Source organism: Thamnophis sirtalis, unplaced genomic scaffold, assembly GCF_051295495.1.
Source record: "Thamnophis sirtalis isolate CommonGarterSnake01/CBP01778 unplaced genomic scaffold, rThaSir2_p1.2 scaffold_1, whole genome shotgun sequence".
NCBI lineage: Eukaryota > Metazoa > Chordata > Lepidosauria > Squamata > Natricidae > Thamnophis > Thamnophis sirtalis.
This window is the reverse complement of record NW_028261381.1, coordinates 67,786,443-67,806,942: the sequence shown is the minus strand read 5'-3', so window position 1 is coordinate 67,806,942 and position 20,500 is coordinate 67,786,443. Positions and strand designations below refer to the sequence as shown.

At 39.3% G+C, this 20,500-nt stretch overlaps 1 protein-coding gene across 1 annotated transcript; it reads left to right on the top strand.

Moving 5' to 3' along the window:
• Positions 1 to 4: 4 nt before the first annotated feature.
• Positions 5 to 19,174, top strand: CPSF7 (cleavage and polyadenylation specific factor 7). The gene is made up of 10 exons (XM_087715028.1): positions 5 to 97; positions 499 to 603; positions 11,314 to 11,532; positions 12,220 to 12,323; positions 13,284 to 13,429; positions 14,035 to 14,440; positions 14,765 to 14,883; positions 14,967 to 15,141; positions 15,326 to 15,499; positions 17,330 to 19,174. The coding sequence occupies exons 2-9, from the start codon at positions 550 to 552 to the stop codon at positions 15,492 to 15,494; spliced, it is 1,392 nt and encodes a 463-aa protein (XP_087571154.1). The 5' UTR covers positions 5 to 97; positions 499 to 549; the 3' UTR covers positions 15,495 to 15,499; positions 17,330 to 19,174.
• The last annotated feature ends 1,326 nt before the right edge of the window (positions 19,175 to 20,500 follow it).

The following is a 20,500-nucleotide window of genomic DNA, read 5'->3' as shown; positions in this document are numbered from 1 at the left end:
AAGAGGAGGGGCGGAGGAGGCCCTTACTGTGGTGGAGTGAGAGAGAGAGAGGTTCGCGCGCGTTTTGGGCCTGCTTGGGATTGTGGGCCTTTACGCGGTATAACGGGGCCGCCTAACATTGGGGAGAAATGAGGTTTTTCGCCGACTGTGCGGTGGCGACCCTTCGGGGAGCAAGGGGAAGGGGGAGAAAGGGCGGGCTCTCTTCCCAGCGCGGGAAAGCGGGAGGCGATGGCTGCCGCGAGCGAGCGGCCGCAGTTATGGCGCCGACGTGGGTGGGTGGGTGGGGGATTCTCCATTTCCCACCTTTTTGCTCCCCGACCTCCTCCTCCTGCGGAGCCCTCAGATGCGCGCAGAGTGAAGGGGGGCGGGGTTGCTTTGCGGTCCTAGGCCCGCCTTGCTGCCGGAGGAGGAGGAGGTGGGCCGGGCCCGGTTCGTAGCCGCGCCAGAAAGGTTATCCGTGTGGTCCGCGTTAACCCGGTTCTTTACTTTGACCTGCAGTGCCGCTCTTCCCCCCCTCCCCCCGATTCTCTCCGTGGCGCTCCTGAAACTATGTCGGAAGGAGTAGACCTCATTGATATCTACGCCGACGAGGAGTTTAACCAGGTAAGTGTTGATGCGGCCTCATTGGGAGAGAAGGAAAAGAAGGGCAAAGGGGCACAAAAATGCGATCAGATCTTATTGAAGCTTCACCTCGTTATGTATTTGGGGGCAACCGTGGCTGATTTAACCGAACTGATTTTTTTCCCCAAAGAGATTTTAACTCTGAAGAGGATTTAATGCCAGGTAATGGTTGTTAAATTTCATTTGCAATTCCAGTTGAGACAAACTTTTCATGCAGTGCTTGCCAGTTGGTTTCAAAAAAAGTTTTCTTTTAATCTGCAAGGAAGAACAGTGCAGTTTGGAAGAAACACTTTTCTTTTTTCAATAGAAAAGCCAATTTGTGCATGTTAAACTTTTCTTTTTAGTGGGAACTGAAAACAAAGCAACATGTCATCTGCAGTGACAAATTTACACAAAAGTATTGCAATTAGCTTAGTTTGTATTTGAGTGTGCTTTTCCTTTTTGTGAGATTGTATCTATTAAATGGCGTTGGATCTTTGTTTTGTTTTAGACTTGGATGTTGCATATGAAGAAGGGGTGCAGGATTTGGGTATGTCTAGTTTAATGAAAAGAAGAATTAAGGGTGGCATGATAGCAGTTTTCCGATATCTAAGGTGCTGCCACAAAGAAGAGGAGAGCAACTTATTCTCCAAAGACCTGAAGGCAGGACAAGAAGCAATGGATGGAAACTAAACCAGGAGAGAACCAACCTAGAAATAAGGGGAAATTTCCTGAGAGTTAGAACAATTAATCAGTAAACAGCTTGCCTTCAGTAGTTGTGGGTGCTCCATCACTGGAAGTTTTTAAGAAGAGATTGGACTATCACTTGTTTGAAATGGTATAGGGTCTTCTGCTTGAACAGAGGAGGTTGGACTAGAAGATCTCCAAGGTCCCTTCCAACTCTGTAATTCTGTTGCAGTTTCACCAGTTTATGTCAATATAGGTTAAGCAGTATAGGCCACACTTGAGATCAGAATTTCTGTTGCTAAGCAACGTGGTTGCTAAGTGAGTTGTGCCTGATTTTATAACCTATTTTGCCCTGGTTAAAGAAATCACTGCAGCTAAGTGAATCATGCAATTCTTAAGCGAAACTAAGTTTCCAAATTGACTTTGCTTGCTGGAAGCTGATTGGGAAGGTTGCAAATGGCAGTCACATGATCCCAGGATGCTACAACTAACATAAATACATTCTGATACAGTGGTCGAATGTGATCATGTGATGCAATGCCAAATGTCATCATCACTTTTTTCAGTGCTGTTGTAATTTTCAGCAGTTGCTAAATGAATGGTTGTAACTTGAGGACTGTACTCTTATCTCACTACTGATGCCATACTGATATAGCAACAAAATAAAGCTAAATAAAACAGTGACAAACCATCAATCATGCCATTTAATCCAGACTCCTTTTATCATCAGCAAAAGGAAAACAGAGTTTTACAAGCTGCTATAATTATAGGTCATTTGAGTATATGAAATATAAAGGAAGAATAAATTAAAAGACAGGAGACACCTTATAATCTATTTAATAAAAAGTATATTGCTTTAAACTTTAGAAGAGGGAAGATCAGTCTTTGTCATTCCTGTTTAATTTGAATCTGTCTGTGCAAGCATGTAGCAAAGTTATACATTATTTTAAATAAAACATTGGGAAGTCAGCAGAGCAATAATAATTTGGCAGGCAAAAGATTTGGAACCAATCTGTCATTAAAAATTGCTTAGTACTAACAAACACTATCATTTAGTTTTGGAAGCACCTCAGATCATTGGTATGTCTCATGATATACAAGCAGAAGATGCCATGTTCTATTGCTTATATCTCCTGGTAGAATTACTTAGACTTGTTTCTAAAACTCTGGAGAGTGCCTGTTACTATAGATAGTATTAGAAGGAATAGGTTAATAATTTAAGCAAAGTTCTTAGAAATGTTAAAAGTTTAAGGTTCTGGGTTCATACTTGCATTTTTTTAAATCAAATAACTTCTTGTAACAGGATTCAGAGATGTTTGCTTGGTATTTGAGTTGAGATGTAGGTCAATTACCACTATTAAGTAATGTGCCTCTGATTTGTATTCTAGAGCAAAGCAACTTTATATCTCCTAGGTAGTCTTGCACTTTACTTAGTAGCAGCAACCCACAAAAAATCAGGATGGATAGCTTCTGGATATCTGTATCTGAGGTACAGTCAGCAACCTTTTTGAATAATTAAAATTCATTATCTGGAAATCAGTTTGAAACTTCCTTTCTGGAGCCACAAAAATGCCAAAGACACTGTCCATGTTGTAGCCTCAAGTTAGAATTGTTTACACTTTCATTCTGGTCGGTAATTTTTCCAGCATACTGGGAGGTTTGTAGTATAAGAAGTTTTCATGGCATGCTACAAAATCTGCTGTACTAATCATTATATGGTGTTCCAAAGATCCAAGAAGTGATATTAAGACATAATAAGACATGTTTTCTTGTGTTTGTTTTTAAAGTTGGATTACAACAGTCAGGAAACAATGCATGCCATTCTTTCGCCTATGCATATGTTAATTCTTTATATTTACGTCTCTAAGTTAAATAGATGCCTGAGAGGATTACATCAATGATTAATTATTGTCCATTATGTCTTTCATATTATCATAGTGTTCTGAATTTACAATTATTTGTTCTTTACAATTAATTTATTTATGGAAGTCTTCTGTTCCAGGCAGGTTTTAATTGGATTTATTCTCTGATATAGAATTACTTGTATGTTGTTTTTTTCTCTAAATCTTGAAGTTGGAGAGGAAAAACAAAGGAAATAAGTATTACTTCAAAAGTGTTCTGTGATTTTTGGAGCCCTACATTATATATATATATTGTTTTACTTATGCATTCATTCATCCATTTCATTGCTAAAATGTAATTATCTATTTGTCTTAGTTTATTTTTTTGAGGGAGAAAAGCAGCATTTTGAAGCTACAGTATATATTTCCATATGTGCATCTTTGGGTTCCTCTATAAGACTGATTTAAAAAGTAGTGGATATATGGATTTGCATTTGTCTATAATTTGTGTTACTTGACATACACATCATAGGAACTTATATGTTTGCATTTGTGAACATCAACAAGAATACAGATAAATCCTCAAAGGATTTTGGTTGCTTTTGTGATAGATCATTTGTTACTATGATTTGTTGAATGGATTTTGACCTATAAGCTAAGATTAAACTGTCTACAGCAAGTGGCAGTGTCCAACAAATATTGGCTAATTCCAACAAAATTAAACAAGGTCAGATCAGATTGATATTTAGATAAGAAACCATCAGGATTTAATTTGGGTGACAGTATAGGTTGGAACATTGAAAATAGTACCCTGGAAAAAAGGAATGTTGAGCCATTTCCATATCACCACTAGGAAAATACAGTATTGTGGACTGTTTTCAAGAATGACGTGAACTTGTCATTGCCTGTGAACCTGACTTAAAGGAGCTTTGAGTTTTAGCCCCATAAGCAGAAAACTTAGTTGTCTCCGAGCAAAGAAATGAGAAGCTATGAAAATCTGGAAATTGAAGCATTGCAATACTGCTCTTCCTATAAATGGGCAAATGAGTGTTTTACTACTACATGATTACATTGATTACTACATCAATTATTTATTCTGTGTGCTTGTAATATAGTTTTGCATATGTTGTTTTGTGAGTCCTGGTCTTTTTCTCTTCAATCTCAATCTCCCAATTTCCATATGCTTTAGTTTTAATATTGCTATTACACAGGTACAATCTAATATTAAATGATTAGAGTAAAGATTCCATGCATTTTTAAAAATAATCTAGTGGTAGAATCATTTCCATGGTCTAAGCAGACTGCTTTACAATGTCGTTATTTTTCAAATTTCAACTCTGGAAACTCTCGAGTTGAGGGCATCTCTATGTTTTAAGACACAGTACATTTTCTGAATGGCAAGATAAGTTACAACAAGTGACCACAATCATGAGTTACAAGTAAATTTAAAGAACTTAGGTCTTGTAGAGATAATTCACTAAACTTTCTAAATGTTTTGCACTTAAGTCAGATGTCTTCATCAGCCAAATACTTCTTTTGCATTTCAGCAAATTGTTTCTTCAAAATATTCAAAGAACAGAAGTTTGGAAGTTCAAGGAAAAAATATATTCTGAGAATGCTAACATCCCCTTTTCATTGTAAATGTAAGGGAACACATGCCATGGCTTGGATTCAGATTTCCTATCAGCAGAAGCATAAAATATTCACATAGGAAAGAGAAAGGGCAGTTTTCACTATTTTTCCCCTCAAATAAAGGCAAAACTCGAAAAATTGGGGTTTTAATGAGCTGTAAGCCATAATTATCACAATTATGACGAATCACAGCTTGAACTATCTTTCTTTGCATGTAATGAGTCTATCTCATATATTAGTTTTACCTTTTAAGTTGCATTACTGAAATAAATGAACTTTTGCAAGATATTCTAATTTTTTGAGTTTTACCTGTACTTTCTTGAAGGAGTAGGACATTTTCTCATCCTTTTATCCAGTGGAACTCTGTGCTTTCTTTTCCGCAAATAAAAGCTTGCCCGTTTGCGGAAGCAATACTCTGGATGCATTCTTACCTATTTAATTTTTGAAAGGGAAAAAGATATAGAACTACAGATGGTATAGAATGCATGTGGTAAATGATGCCAAATATGCAGGACTCCTTCATGAGCTGCATTAGTTACTGGTGTGCTTCCAGATGCAATTCAAGGTGCTGGTTGTCGCCTTTAAAGACCTACCGGTATATGGCTTGGGACTGTGCCTTTTTCCAAGAGTCTACCTGTCCAATTCGATCGAGCACATTGGGCATGTTGCATGTCTGCCAAGGAGTGTCGATGAGCACAGACTAGAAGGCAAGCCTTTCTGCAGTAGTCCATACTCTGTAGAATATTCTTTCCTTGGAGATTAGAATGATCGCAGCCCTAGTGCCCTTTTGAAAGGCTTTAAAAATTTGGTTCAGTTCCCACATCTGGGGCATAGAATAGGAAATATTAAGGCCCCCCCTTTACTGTTAATTGGCCACGTCTCGGCTCCTGTGTATATTTATTTTGCATGATGTTTATTGTTTTATACTTTTGGAATTGTAAACTGTTCAGTCATTGATTGTGATGGGTGGCTATAGAAAATGAATGAATGAATAAATAAACTTTATAAAGATTATAAAAAGATACAAGTTCAAAATTTAAAATACTGTATGTTTATGTTAGATATTGTGCCACACAGAACTCATGTTTTTGCTAAGAGATTATATAGAATCATGGCTTTTGGTTCATCAATAGTATATAATGGCTTTATTTACTTTTTACATTCCATTAAATATGGCAAAATACAGAGTCATTAAGCAGGCAAGTAGCAACTGTATGAATCCTGGGTTTGTCACTGTAAGTAAAATAAGAATACACAGCTACCTTGAAAAGGCCATGAGGAGTAACAAGTGATATTGGGAGTATGATTTTTTTTAAAAACATCATGAGCTTGAAAAGATAAAGCAACTGTTAAGGCTGCCTGGTAGCCATTAAGTGCTAAAAAGCAAATATTGAAATGTCTTGAGAATCTTAATATTCAATAAAGAAATGACAGTATCTTTAAGGTAATATTTAATGTGTTCATACAGCAAGGATGAATAAGAATCCAATCACAGCAAATGGAAGAAGAAAGTGAAGATTGAGAAAGGCATATTTGAATGGAGTTTATTAAATGCTGATAGAGATGAGAAGTTTTAAGAACAGAGATTAATGCATGAAACAAAATTTATGCTAAAGCAGAACTGAGTTGCAAGTTTAAGAAAAAATAATGGAGAGGAAGATGAAACATTGTTGGCGTTATATAGGTTTAGTGGCATTTCCCCAACCCCACCTCGACTTATTTAATTTCTTTGGTTTACTACCTCTTACTGATAGTCCTCACTTGACAACTACTCAAATGATAAGAGCACTGAACAAATGTTAGTAACAACCAGGTCCTTGAAGTTACAGACATTGCAACACCCCCACAATTAATACAATCAAAATTTGAGTGCTTGGCAGCCCACCCACATTTATGACTAACATGTACTCCATCTCCTCCCCCCATCTGCCTATCTCCTATCTCTACACTTTTACCTGCCCTGCATACCTTAGTTGCGCTGCACTCCGCCTTAGCAGGTGGAGGAAGAACTGGATCCAGGTTGTAGTGTGCAAGTTGACCAAAAGAACAGAGACGGTGATGATAGGCGGCTGGTGGGCATTAATGCAGAAATGAATGCAGCAAACCGGAAGGGCAAAGTCCCTATCATTGGCATGGTTCTTGTCTAATGACTGCAACCATGATTACCAGAACTGCCATTGCTAATCAGAGTGGTCATGTGATGTTTCACTTTGCTTAGCAATGGAAATTAGGGATACTAAGCGAAGACCATATTCTTGTGTGTGTGTATGAGAGAGAGAGAATAGTATTCCCTATAGCAAAAGGGAATAATATGAGTGTTCCATCTCGATGTATATAGCTGAAATGTTGCATATTTATTTGTTACTCACAACAATCCATAAGAACAAAAAGAAAAACAGGTACCCTTCTCCTCTCCCCCCCCCCCCCAATCCAGACAAACAATCTTCCAGCTCAGCCCCCATCCTGGGCCAGTGCTTGGGAGAAGACCCAGGTCATCCCACCCTGCCAAAGAGTAAAAGGGTAGCGATCCCTCAGGTGTGTTGTAAAGGATTGGGACAGCCATCATAAAAGGTCACATTTTCTATCAGGTGGCAATATTTAAGGGAAGGAACCTGGATACATATACATCATATAAACTACTACCATAGACAAGTACCCTCAGGAAGAGGCAGAGCTGCAAATAACATGGCCCTGTTCTATGTGTGAAATATGATGCTAGCACTATGAGAACTGATACAACAATATGACATTTTCAGTTATACTTAGTTCAGTCCCAACTTACTCAAAATTAAAATCCTACCACAGCTAATAATGACAATTAGGGTTATTGTTAACAAAGTAAGATTAATCAATTGATCTTTAACTAAATTGTGGAAGTCTGGTAAGTGAATGAAACAGAATAATCAATATGCACTCACACATTATTGAGATGTATGTTAATTTTTAATCATGTTCTGAGAAATTAATACCATTTTAGAGGATTTGTATTATATTATTTCTCTCTAACAAGTGTGTAATTTATTTGTTCAAAATTCGTTCAGTTTCGATGCCAGCAAATTCCAACCAATTCTGGATTGCTCAAAAATAAAGAATATAAAAATAGTAACTAAAGATACAACAATCCCTAAAAGGATTTACAAAATAGTTATAAACTGGTAATCTATACAATAAATTAATACAGGCAACAGCCTACCCCAAAGCTAAGGAGAACAGCTAGCATTTCCAGTCCTTTTGAAATACAGTAATGGGGAGCCATCCCAATCTCTGAACAACTTCATGCCAAAGGACAGGAGCTGATACAGAGAAGGAACAATTCCTGGGTTCCAGAATATGACATTGTTTAATCAAGGGGACTTGGAGCGCATACACTCAGCCAGGCAAAAACCATAAATAACTAGACCTAAAAGCTCTGTAGGCTTTATGGCTGATAACCAGCACCATGAATTTTACCTGAAAACACTGGCAATATGTGTAGATTATGAAGCCCATTATTGAACATGTCACTGTACAAGTTGAGGCTTCTAAGCAACCTCTAATGACAGCCCCATGGAGACCAGCATTGCAGCAGTCAGGCTATGAGATGACATGGGGCCGTGGGTCAAGTGTCTAGGATGTCATCAAATTCAGAAAAGGGCATACTGTAAGTGCACCAGATGAAGTTGTGTGAAGGCCATAATTTCTGCCTCCTCTGAGTAGGAGTTGAGTCTAAGAAAACTCACAGGTTGCTCCCTACTTTGAATGGGAAAATGCAAAATCCTTGAACTTAGGTGTCAAGGTAACCACAGCCACTTTTTAATCATGGTGAGAGAGAGTTGGTTCCTCCTCAGCTAAGCCTGCCTTCAGGTACTTGAACATCCTTACTTGGCTGCCCTTGACGTTGAAAGATCTAACGGAATATGATTAGCTGATGATATCAGATCCTGTAGATGTTGAACAAGAGGCAAGAGAGTTTAGGGCTCTGTTGCATCCCTAATTCCTAGCTCTTGGAGTTGGTTCAGAAGAATACTGTGGTCGACAGTAGCAAAAAATCAAAAAGCACAAGATGGATGTACTCTCCCATCCTACCTCCACATCAGGTCATCATCAAGTATGACCAAAACTGTCAATACTGAATCCTGGCCTAAAACATGACTGAAATGTGTTTAGATAATCCATTTCCCTCAAGGTCTTTTATAACTGCAGGACAACCATCTTAACGGGGTTGGAGATAGGATATGATAATTGTCTAAAACAGTTGGTTTCAACTATGAGAAGGAGACACACCATCACCTCCCTCAAGGAGACTAACATCACTGAATGGACCCAACTCCAGAAAACAAGTTGCTGAAGGAAATACATAGGGAACCTCAAAACTCCAACTCAAATACATCCTAGATCATAACACAAGACCCCTGGCACTTGGCCAGATGTGCCCAGTTGGAATTCATTCAGTCTAGATCTGATATTCTTTTATTTGTCAAATAATCAGATATTCCTCACAGCAGCCCTGCAGAGGATCTAATAGTGTGCCACTCCCTAGCAGTGATCGCACCATCCTTAGAAGGGCTGCTGGACAACCTTTCATGAAAGCAATAAGGGCAGAGAAATACTGACATTTTGTTGTCCTTATTGCCACAAGGTCATCCCCATTTACTCTTGCCCATGTTCAGTCATAGACATTTGAAAATAAATTGGCAGTGATGGCACTAACTCAAAAGTAGATGAATTTTGTGTGCCATTTCAGTATATTAACAGAGAATTGTTACATATGATCTGCTTGCAATCCTGTTAGTATAGGGTTAAGTATAATCAGTATGCCATGGTAGTTATATATCACTACCCCAAGTCATCAAAGTGTTTTCCCAGTGAGGTGAGGATCAGAATAGGTAAGAACAAGCATGCCTCAAACTTGACAAGTCTTGAATAGAATCAGTCCTTAATTCCAGATGGGGTGCCACTCAGATTTAGTGCAGAATCTGGAGATATTCATGGTTCCTGCTTGAAGTAGCAGCCATGACCAGGAGGAAATACATCTTGTATTACAGTTGCATGTTGTCTGGAGGCACTCCTCACAGACTAATCACTTCCCAACTGGATTATAGCAATGCATTCTATATGGAGTTGTCCTTAAAAGGGCATGTTGAAACACCAGCTGATTTCCAGTACAGTGGAAAAATGCAGTATGAGGGGCGCCTGCATCACACTAATGCGACATGAACTGCAATTCAAGGTACTGGTTGTTACTTTTAAATCCCTACATTGCATGAAGTTAAGTTAATCTGGGACATCGCCAGTGGTTTCTGCCCATTCCACTTGACCAGCGTAGTGGCTATGCCTCAGGTTCCTTTGGTGAAAGAGCATTGCCTGGTGGAGTCTAGGAAGTGTGCCTTCTCTATTTATGTTTCTTGCCACCCTCCCAACACAGATTCCTATAGCTTTGAATCCACTAGCTTTGCAAAAGGCAGTGAAGACCTGATGAAGTTACTTCCCTCAAGTAACATCCACTGGATGTTAATGGAATTCTGTGTAATGTGTGTGACAAACGTGGATAACATTACGGTGTTTCCATGAGATTTGTTTATTTTTGTTCACTGCCCAGTGTTTCTCTAGGCCAGGGGTGTCAAACGTGCAGCCCATGGGCCAGATACATCACATGCTGGCCCCGCCTCCATCTAGTTTAGTGAAGGGAGGGAAATCCTGATATGTCACGTGACATCACTGTTTACATCGCGAGTTTGACACCCCTGCTCTAGGCCATATCAGCAAATGTATAATTTTAACAGTATATATACTGTTAAAAGATATGTGCATGTGCCCATGCATACGTGTCTGTGTTATTGATCAGTGTGTGTTATTGAGCAGTGAGTTGGATTTAGATGAAGTAGTTCTCATTAAATTCAATGTGACATCTTTTAAATGGTTTGACGGAATTTAAGCTAAATTCTAGTCCAATCAATATTTGGTTTGTTCTTCCAAACAAATCAAAATGTGGTCTTGGTTTCTCAATACAGCAGCAAATAGAACTTTTCATCTAATGTAAAATTTGCTGAGTTTCAAATTTCACTTTAAGGAATTTGTCAATGGTATCAAGGGAAATAATGGGAAATTGTCTTTTTGTGAGATAAATTTCCATCTCTTGTTTGGTTGCAATCTCTTGCTAAATCAGGTTATTACCATCATTGATTAGGTAACAGGGAAATATTTAGAAAGAGCCTGATTGAGTTACCTGTTTTTCGGTGCAGGAATGAGAAAAAATAAGGCTGTTGATTTCACATTTGTAACAATAGTACAGGAGAGCATGGAAGCCTCAAGCAAAAATCTTTATAACAGTGACAACCGTCAACTACGTATTCATTACCTTTGGAAAGGGACATTGGGGACTTAGATGCATCAGTAAATAAATCCATCCCACTGGACTTTTTCCTTAGTTTTTTAGAAAGAAAGATCGGAGAAGTCAGTTTTACTGTAAGCTGTATAGCCCTTCAGGAGATGATATAAGTGTATTTTACAAATATAATAAAAGATTTAAAAGCTCTAGGCCTGAAGATGCTAAGTGGTATCTTCCTATTTCTAGGACTCTGAATTTAGTAATACTGACCAGATGGATCTATATGATGACGTGCTAGCTGCCAGCTCACAACCTTCTGAAAGTTGCACTAGCAGCTCTGAGCCACCAGTTGAAAGCCGCCAAGAACAATCTCCTAAATCAAACAGCAAATCACCTGCTATTTTGTATACATACAGTGGACTGCGCAATAAAAGGGCTGCTGTTTATGTGGGCAGCTTTTCTTGGGTAAGTATTCTAAATTAGTACAGGAAATAAATAGTATAGTAAGTTGACTTTTTACAAAATCCTCATTGATAATTTCAGAGAAAAGGTGCATTATGTGCTTTTGTCATATGTTCACTTTGATTTGGTATAAATTATCTATAACAGCCTTAGAGGCACTGATTGGTTGAAGCATTTACTCGATGCTACAAAACATAATTTTCTTCTGGTACAAGTGGTTCTTTTTAACAATAGATAAGAGATACGCTGTTGGTGTATACCGGAGAAGAAAAATAGTTATCTTTCTGTTAGCATCAATTTGGACATTTGATGAAAAATTAATGTAGCTGGTTTAGAGGTTTTGCCTTTTAAACTAAGATTGCTATTTTGAAGATACAGAAATTTGGATGATTATTCGATGGCAGCGGAAGAGTATTTTGTGTATCACCTAGACTTTTGCAACTCAGATATGGTAATCTTATTCTAAGTTACAGCTGCTGTGTTCTCCCCCATCCCTCCCCCCAAAAAGAAAAAAAAACCTATTTTGAAGTAAATATATATATAGTAAGAGGATATAGTCTAGCTTAAAGAAATGTAATGAGAGTTCAGCAAAGGAAAATTGCAACATTGCATTGTTTTACTAATTAAGAAATAGAAATCTTACAAAGGTTTGAGATAAAATACTGTGGTTTTATGTCTCTTCATATACAGTGGACAACTGACCAGCAATTGACCAGAATAATCCGCTCTATAGGTGTTTATGATGTTGTGGAGCTGAAATTTGCTGAGAACAGAGCTAATGGCCAGTCTAAAGGGTGAGCAATGCAGGGCTTCTCTGTTAATGATTGAAACATGAAGGGCAATCATTATGGAAGATACTACAGAGTAATGTGGAGTACTTTATGACCCATCATATATATGAATATATGCACACAACATTCTGGCTTTTTCAATGTGGCTTAATTTTTAAAGAAGCTGAATGTTTTCCAATATGCTTGCCTGACAAAAATTTTACTTTGGTAAAATTTACATTTGTTTTGAATGCTATTCTAGGGCCACACTTCAGGCAAAGATAAGACCATTATAAAGAAAAGAATGAAATAAGAACTGATTAACTTAATTTGAAAAATTAAGTAAAAATTAGGCTTCAGAGATATACAAAATATTTCAGACTTGAAATGGATAGAAAAGGTGCTTCAAACACAGCATTTTAAATTAATGAATTGTTTTTCTATTATATGTGTTATGTGTATCTCCTCTAAGAAACCTGTCTTTCCTACTCCTTCACCCTCCAGCTATGTGTAGGATTCCTGAAGGGGGGGAAAGGAAGAATTTGTTTGCAGGAAAAGCAGACTGCTGAGATCAGGAGTGTGAAAGGAATATCAGACTGAAAAGGAATAGAAAGGGGAGATGCATGTCTGAAATTAGCTAAGAGAAAGAATGGCCAAGTAAAAAAGAGGAAACAAAAAACTAGACAAATTGGGTCAAGTTATTTAACCTAAAATGTTTAACTCTTCTGGCACTAAGAAAATGTGGGCAATGGAAAGAAATGAAGATACTGTCAAATGGAATTGTGCAGGGATGATGAGGCAAAGCCCTTGGACGGAAGCTGCTTCCCCCCCACCCCACTTTTCACTCATTATAGTTAAATATGAGGAAAGCTGGGAATTTACAATTGTACAAGAAATGATTCTTCCCTTGCCCTTGTTTAGATGGTACACCTTATAAGAATTTCTAATAGTCTTCCAATGATTTTTCTGTGGCTCTTTGAACAGATACGCAGAAGTGGTTGTTGCTTCTGAGAACTCAGTCCACAAACTTCTAGAGCTGCTACCAGGGATGATTCTAAATGGAGATAAAATAGAAGTCAAGTTGGCTACCCGGCAAAACCTTGCACAGTTTGAGGCACAAGCCCGAAAACGTAAGTTTAGCTGGATATGCTATGCTAGCTGAATAGGTAGCAAGGCAGAGAGGGAGGCATTGGTTAGTTTATTTGAAAATCTTGAGCAGAACTCTGTAGACTAGAAGCAAATTAATTTGCATTTGCAGAAATAGAAATACTTTTTAGGGAAGGGAGGCGACTTCATTACTTTTAAATATAATTGAAGCTCATTAAAATCTCTCGCTTGCCAACCTCCAAATTACATGGGCTTAACTCTGAAGATTGTTGTCATATCTGGGATGCTCCATATCCATTAGCAATTATACTGTTGTTACATTTTGCGGCTTTTGTGATTTGTCCTAGTCAGTGGTCAAGTTTCAGTACTGGAATAATTTAAAATGCCTGTTTCCATTGAATCAGATGCCTGAATCTCTCTAGTTTAAGCCCCATGTGAGCGCAAGAGCAGACTCTATCCTTATAATATAAGCAATCAGGAATTAAAACAAAATTGGATTTTATTTCTTTTATTTTGTTTTGTCAGTGATGTGACTAATTAATATTTATTGGACGTTTATGATATATGAAACAAAAATCCTGTATTACTCATGTGCTTAATATTTTTCCTTATTTGTGATGTCTAACAGGCGTGCCTCCAATGGCTCACTCAAGGGATTCCTCAGATTCTCTTGATGGCCGAGCAACTCCAACAGAGAATGCTATCCCACCACCACGCATTGAGAAACCTCCCGTTTTACCTTTCTTCAACCGTCCTCCCTCTGCGCTTCCTCTGATGGGGCTGCCCCCTCCACCCCTACCGCCCCCTCCACCACTTACTTCAAGCTTTGGAGTTCCCCCTCCCCCTCCCGGTATCCATTACCAGCACCTCATGCCTCCCCCACCTCGACTTCCCCCCCACTTATCTGTGCCACCTCCAGGGTCAGTGCCACCTGCCCTGCACCTCAATCCAGCTTTCTTCCCACCCCCAAATGCAGCCATGGGGCCTCCACCAGATGCCTACAGCAAGGCTTCTGCACCATATAATCACAGCAGGTGAGAACGAGTCCACTCTTAAGAATCTGCCTAAAGTGGAAGCAGCACAAAGAAGGGTGTCTAGGTCTAATTCAAGATTTAGTTGGGCAAATTATTTGTTAGGATAAAAATGTCTTTTAGTTGGGCAATACAGAAATGCCAGGAAGTGCCTTCAATCACAGGGAAAGATTTCAACAGTCTTACAATTACTATAATATCTGCTATGGTGGGAAATAAGAGATACATATTGAGCAACACACTTCCTTTTTGCGGGGGAGGCTTTTAATCATGCCTGGTGGCCAAAGTAGTTCTGCTGAATGATGGGTGCATTCTTCTGTACTGCAGCAGGGAGTTGGGCCCATTACCTCCACCTGTTGGTGATTCAGAATTTGACGATATCATGAATAGGAATCGAGCAATTTCCAGCAGTGCCATATCTAAGGCTGTATCTGGGGCCAGTGCAGGTAAGTGCAGTTGCTTAATGCTGTCTTTTCTTTCCTAGCTCAGACCTCAGTCTTAATATCTGGTTTATGTTGTTATGCTTCAGGGGATTACAGTGATGCAATTGAGACCCTGCTTACAGCCATTGCTGTAATTAAACAGTCCCGTGTAGCAAATGATGAGCGGTGTCGGGTCCTTATCTCTTCGCTTAAGGATTGCCTTCATGGCATTGAAGCTAAGTCTTACAGCATGGGCACTGGTGGCAGCAGCAGTTCCTCGAGGTGAGTTACAACAAGCAAACCTATTTGTGTTTTATCTGGCTGGTTTTATTATATTCATGACTCAGTCCTATTGTTTGGGATTCATATATCCATATAAGCAATGTGTCCTTTGGTAAAACAAAAACAAAAACCTGACAGCAAGTTTAACCTATTAACCACACTTGATATTTCTGTTATTTTCCAGAAAAAGACATCGATCACGAGATAGGTCACCAAGTCGGTCACGTGAGAGCAGTAGGAGGCACCGAGAGGTGGTTCATAATGAAGATCGACATGAGGACTATTTCCAAGAAAGAAGCCGGGAGCACGAGAGGCACAGAGACAGGGACAGAGAAAGAGATCGGCATCATTGAGAGAAGTGAGAACACTTTTTAGATGGGGCAAAGGAGTGTTAATATACCTGTCTGTTTTTATTATGTCTTCCTCCCTTAAAAAAAAGGAAATCAATCTGTCTCTTCCCTCTAATTGGGTATCATAGTCCTTATTGTTGTCATCAGAATCAGTGATAGACATTGGGCAGGAAAAGTGATGTTAAATTAAGACTTGAACCCTGGTTGTTGTTTTTTTCGTGTATTTGTGGGCATTTAATTTTCAGTGTTTTTGTAAAGTTCAGTTATTTCAGATGTTTGGGTGTCTTGAAGGATTAGAAAATCAATAACTTTGTCAGTACTGTTCTTTCTGTTATTGTCGATTCCTTTTTATATGAAGCAGCTTCAAGAACAGATAGTCCTCAACTTACAACCATTTGTTCGGCAACCATCCAGAGTTATCACAATGCTGAACAAAGGGATTATGATTGGTCCCCCAAGTTATGAGTGTTGCAGCACTCCTGCAGCCATGATTGTGATCTTGGCAATCCATCTACAAGGGCCTCACAGTCAGGTGATCACCATTTGCAGTTTTCCTTGCCGGCTTTACCAACAGGTTAATGGGGAAGCTGGCAGGGATGGTCGCAAGCTGCTGACACCTGCTGATAGGACTCCCTCTTGTCTCTGGAGGCTGGTTGAAAAACCCCTGTGCTGAGGCAGGATTTTGGCATGAGGTGTTTTCAGCCAGCCCTCAGAGTTGTATCTCTGAGCGTTGGCTGAAAAAGCTTCATTATGACGTTTTCCTGGTCCGATAGTTCACCTCTTAGGGCGATTGAAGGAAAGTCTAAACCCTTTCAATGGTTTAGTGCAGGACCAGTAACTCAGCAGAGTTGCCCACTTCCAAATAGAGTGAGAGCAAATGGGATCTTCCCCATTATGCTCGTTAATTCTCCTGTGGCAGCCACAACCCATAATTTGATAATTCTCGCCTTGAGTTTGCAGGGATATAAGGAACCATAGCATCACTTTAAAATATTAGCACCTTCTCCAAAATTAGGCTGGTTTTTCCTGTTTTGTTTTTTTTTCAGGGAAAATGACCACATTGCTGGCCATGCCCCCTGTGACCCCAAGGCAAGGCAGGAAAGCGAACTGTGGCCCCTGGGCCCAAAAGGATTATCCAGCACTGCTGTAGATAATCAGACCAGAGCTTCTAATTTAACTACTTAAACAAGAAGGAAATCCTGAAGTACATTTGTGCAGAATCTTCTTTGTTCTTTCCTGGGTGAAGTATATGCCTAAATTCATATCTTATTTCAGAAGGGGAAATATCAGTAAAATATTTTTTTCTTTTTAAAAAAATCTCAAATTTAACTGTTTATTGCACTGTAATCTGCTCTGAGTTAAAGGGAATTGGATACTTCAAAAAAAAATCTAAATTACAACCTTTTGATATCCATCTATTTCTGAATGGTTGCATAAGACCTGAGTGGTGGTGGTCTTTTGGTAGGTACCGTTCTGTGATGGGAAGAAAGTTGTTGGATTATGCTAGTCTATATAATTCAGTGGCAGAATAAACCTGGCTTCAAATCCTAGTCCAGGTCAACTATTCTCTAAAACAGTGTTTCTCAACCTTGGCGACTTTTAAGTCCTGTGGACCTCAATTCCCAGAATTCCCCAGCCTGCTGGCTCTGGAATTCTGGGAGTTGAAGTCCACAGGACTTAAAGTCGCCAACGTTGAGAAACACTGCTCTAAAACAACCCACAATTTTCAATTTCCTCTTGAATATAGGAATTCACTCTTGGAACTGCCCTTTTCTAAACTATGCTCTCAAAAATGCCTTTTAAAGTGACTAATATTTTATGTTTCTTTCTTTTTGCAGGGATGCTGGAAGCATACAGTGTTTTTATGGACTTATATCCTGTCCTTAATCAAGACTAAAGGATGGGGGATTCTCCACCCACTCCTTCCCGCTGCCCTCTGCTCTTTCCAGACCCCTTGGAAGTGACTTTGCCTGTAGGACTCCATTTGGCACACTATGGCACTAAGACTTGAGTTCTTCCTAAGTGTGCTGCTGCTGCTGTTGCTTGATGGAGGAACACTGAATGACTTGGAGTTTGGGAGGGGTTGTCTGAGCCACTGTGACCAGGGGGCCATTTCAATCCATGGATTCTTGGACCCAAAGAGAATGGTGCTTTCCACAGAGGTCTGTCACCTCTTTCCTTTCCATGGCGTTTTAGAAACTCCCGGGGAGGAATGAATCCAGCTTCTCTCCTGTAGGAAGACCTCATGCTTCAGCACAGCACAAGGTATATTACCATAGCCTCACTGGAGCTTATGTTCAAAATTCAAACTGCATTGTCTTCTTAGGCATCAGTGCATAGAGTCCTCCTTAATTTTTATCCTTTTTCCAAAGCAGCTTCAATCTTGCACTCTTAACAGCTTTGTACACAGCTTAGAAAAGTTTTGTTTTCCTTTTCTGGGATGAGAACAGGCTAGTTACTGCTTCCAGTCAAGCCTCTTCTTAATTCCTGAAAGTTGTCATACCAATTTAACCTAACTACTTTTAGGAGGGGCTGTGCTGTTAAGCTTGCCCACAACATTGAGTCTCCCTTAAAAAATAAATCTGTCTTTCGCTATTGCAGGAGCTCTATCTACAGATGATTTCCTGACAAATTCCTTGCTTTGTTTCATGCATTAGCTACTCTGGTTGTAATTTCTTACACACACATTTGTTTTCAAGGCCATTCTTTCCCAGCATATCACCTTCCTTGTTGTAGAGGAAGAGTTGTGACTAGATACAGAAACATGGAATTGGGGCAAAGTCAAGCTGACGCTTCTGGACATTATTGATTAGAGCACACCTTGAGCATTTTAAATTTTGTGTGATGTAAGTGTTGAATTAAGGTCCAAAACTACCCTTGCTCTTGTTCTCATTTGGAATTTTCCCTTTGGCGGGATTCACTCACATGTTTGCTTCAGTGACATAGTAAAACCTTAGTGGTCTCTGGCATGCCAGCCTAGGGAAAGACAAAGTTAAATTTTTATTATGTAAACTTAGAACTAGGATTCCTGAATCCAATGAGCCTTTCAGCTGGCAACCAATTGAAACTCGAAACACATTACATGGGGACCCTTATGGAAAAACAGTGGCTGCAGAAATCTTGATTCAAGTGTCATCTTTGAGATGGAACTTTTTGAGGTATGCATTTTAGTTTTCAGTGCTCCATCCTAGCACCCCAGTTACACAAAATCAAGTTACATACCCTGGATTTCTTTAGTAAGACCAACCATCCATTGTGACTATCCAACTGCATGGCAAAGCCCTCCTCATAGAAGGATCTGTCTTTTTCTCAGAGAACAATTGGATAGATTAAAGAGGATGACTGTGTCACCAAGGGATATGATGCCTCCTTTTGTGCTGTTGATCCAAGAGGGTCTACGGTCAATGGTTTTTTAAAGAGAAAACAAAGTTAATGTAAGCCAGCGGAGAGAGCTTAAACTGTAAAGTATACAATATGGATTGGAAACGTTGCTTTTTACCTAATGGGACATTTTTAGTTTGTTTTGAAATAATGGAAGAAAAAGAAGAAGAAAAACAGACAACAGAAAACATAACTTCAGTTCCCTTCAACTCTCCCACTCCTGTTCTTCGTGATTTGATTTGTTTGTCTTTTTCTGATAGGTTGGAAATTGTGTAATAAACTTGATGATATTGTCAATCTTTTATACTGCATTGTATTGTTTCTTTTCCTTTTGTAAGTTTTAAAAGGGAGGGTGAGTTGTTTTTTAGAAATCTCCATTAAAAAAAAGATTGTAGGGGGAGGGATTGGGCTAAATGTGACTTAGATACGTCAGTGAAGATGTATAAATAAGGCAGGTGCCATGTTCTAGCTGGGTGCTAGCCCTTGTACAACCATGGCTTTATGTAATGCTAAATTAGTTCAAAAACCACTTTGTGTACAAAAATTAAAATGCCTTTTTAAAAGATAAAACTTCTATCTCATCATTATATTTAATTAATCATACTTCAGACTGACAAAATCCCTGAGAGTATTGACTTCTGGTTAAACTTAATAATTTCCAGTATGGGAGGGGGAAGGTGTTTTTACCTGGATTTAGTTTTTGATCATGAATTTTTTTTGTACCTAATTACCTAAAGGTAAAGGTTCCCCCGCACATGCATGCTAGTCATTTTTGGCTCTAGGGGGCGATACTCATCTCCGTTTCTAAGCCGAAGAGCCAGTGCTGTCCGAAGACGTCTCTGTGGTCATTGGGCCAGCATGACTCAACATTGAAGGCGCACGGAGCGCTGTTTCCTTCACACCAAGGTGGTCCCTATTTTTCTACTTGCATTTTTTACGTGCTTTCAAACTGCTAGGTTGGCAGAGGCTGGGACAAGTTAACGGGAGCTTACTCCGTTATGCGGCACCAGGATTCAGACCGCTGAACTGCCAACCTGATCAACAAGCTCAGTGTCTTAGCCATTGAGCCACTGCATCCCTGCTACCTTAGACATAGGAAAACATGCTGGAGCAGGGGATGTACCTACACTCCTATATTTTATAGGAAAATTCACATTATTGGGGGATTGCTATAAACTGGGCATAAAATGTATTTTGCCACTGCATAAAAGTTTTCACTTCACTAGCTCTGTATAGAGTGAGACATCTTAAGGATCCCTACCAGTAACTTCTAATTCAAATTGGGCAACTGGTTGTCCAGAGAACAAGTTTTTGCCAAAGGGTAGAACGCCTTACATTAAAGGTTTAAAGCAAAGCAATTGGCTAAAAGAAAATCTGTTGTCTTACTGTATGTGAACAGTATTGCACTAAACCTCTGGTTTGCCATAAAAGGGTGCCATCTGCAAGTAATCAGTGATGCGGCTTGAATGATGTCATGCTTTCAGAACATGGTAGCTTGAATAAGGACTTCTGTGGGTGGGGCTTAGCTCTAAGGGGGTTGGGTTTACCTAGTTGCTAGGCATCCATTATGATCTTGCGCATCAGACACAGTCTCAAGTAGGCCAAGCAGTTAACTGACCTGAAGAACT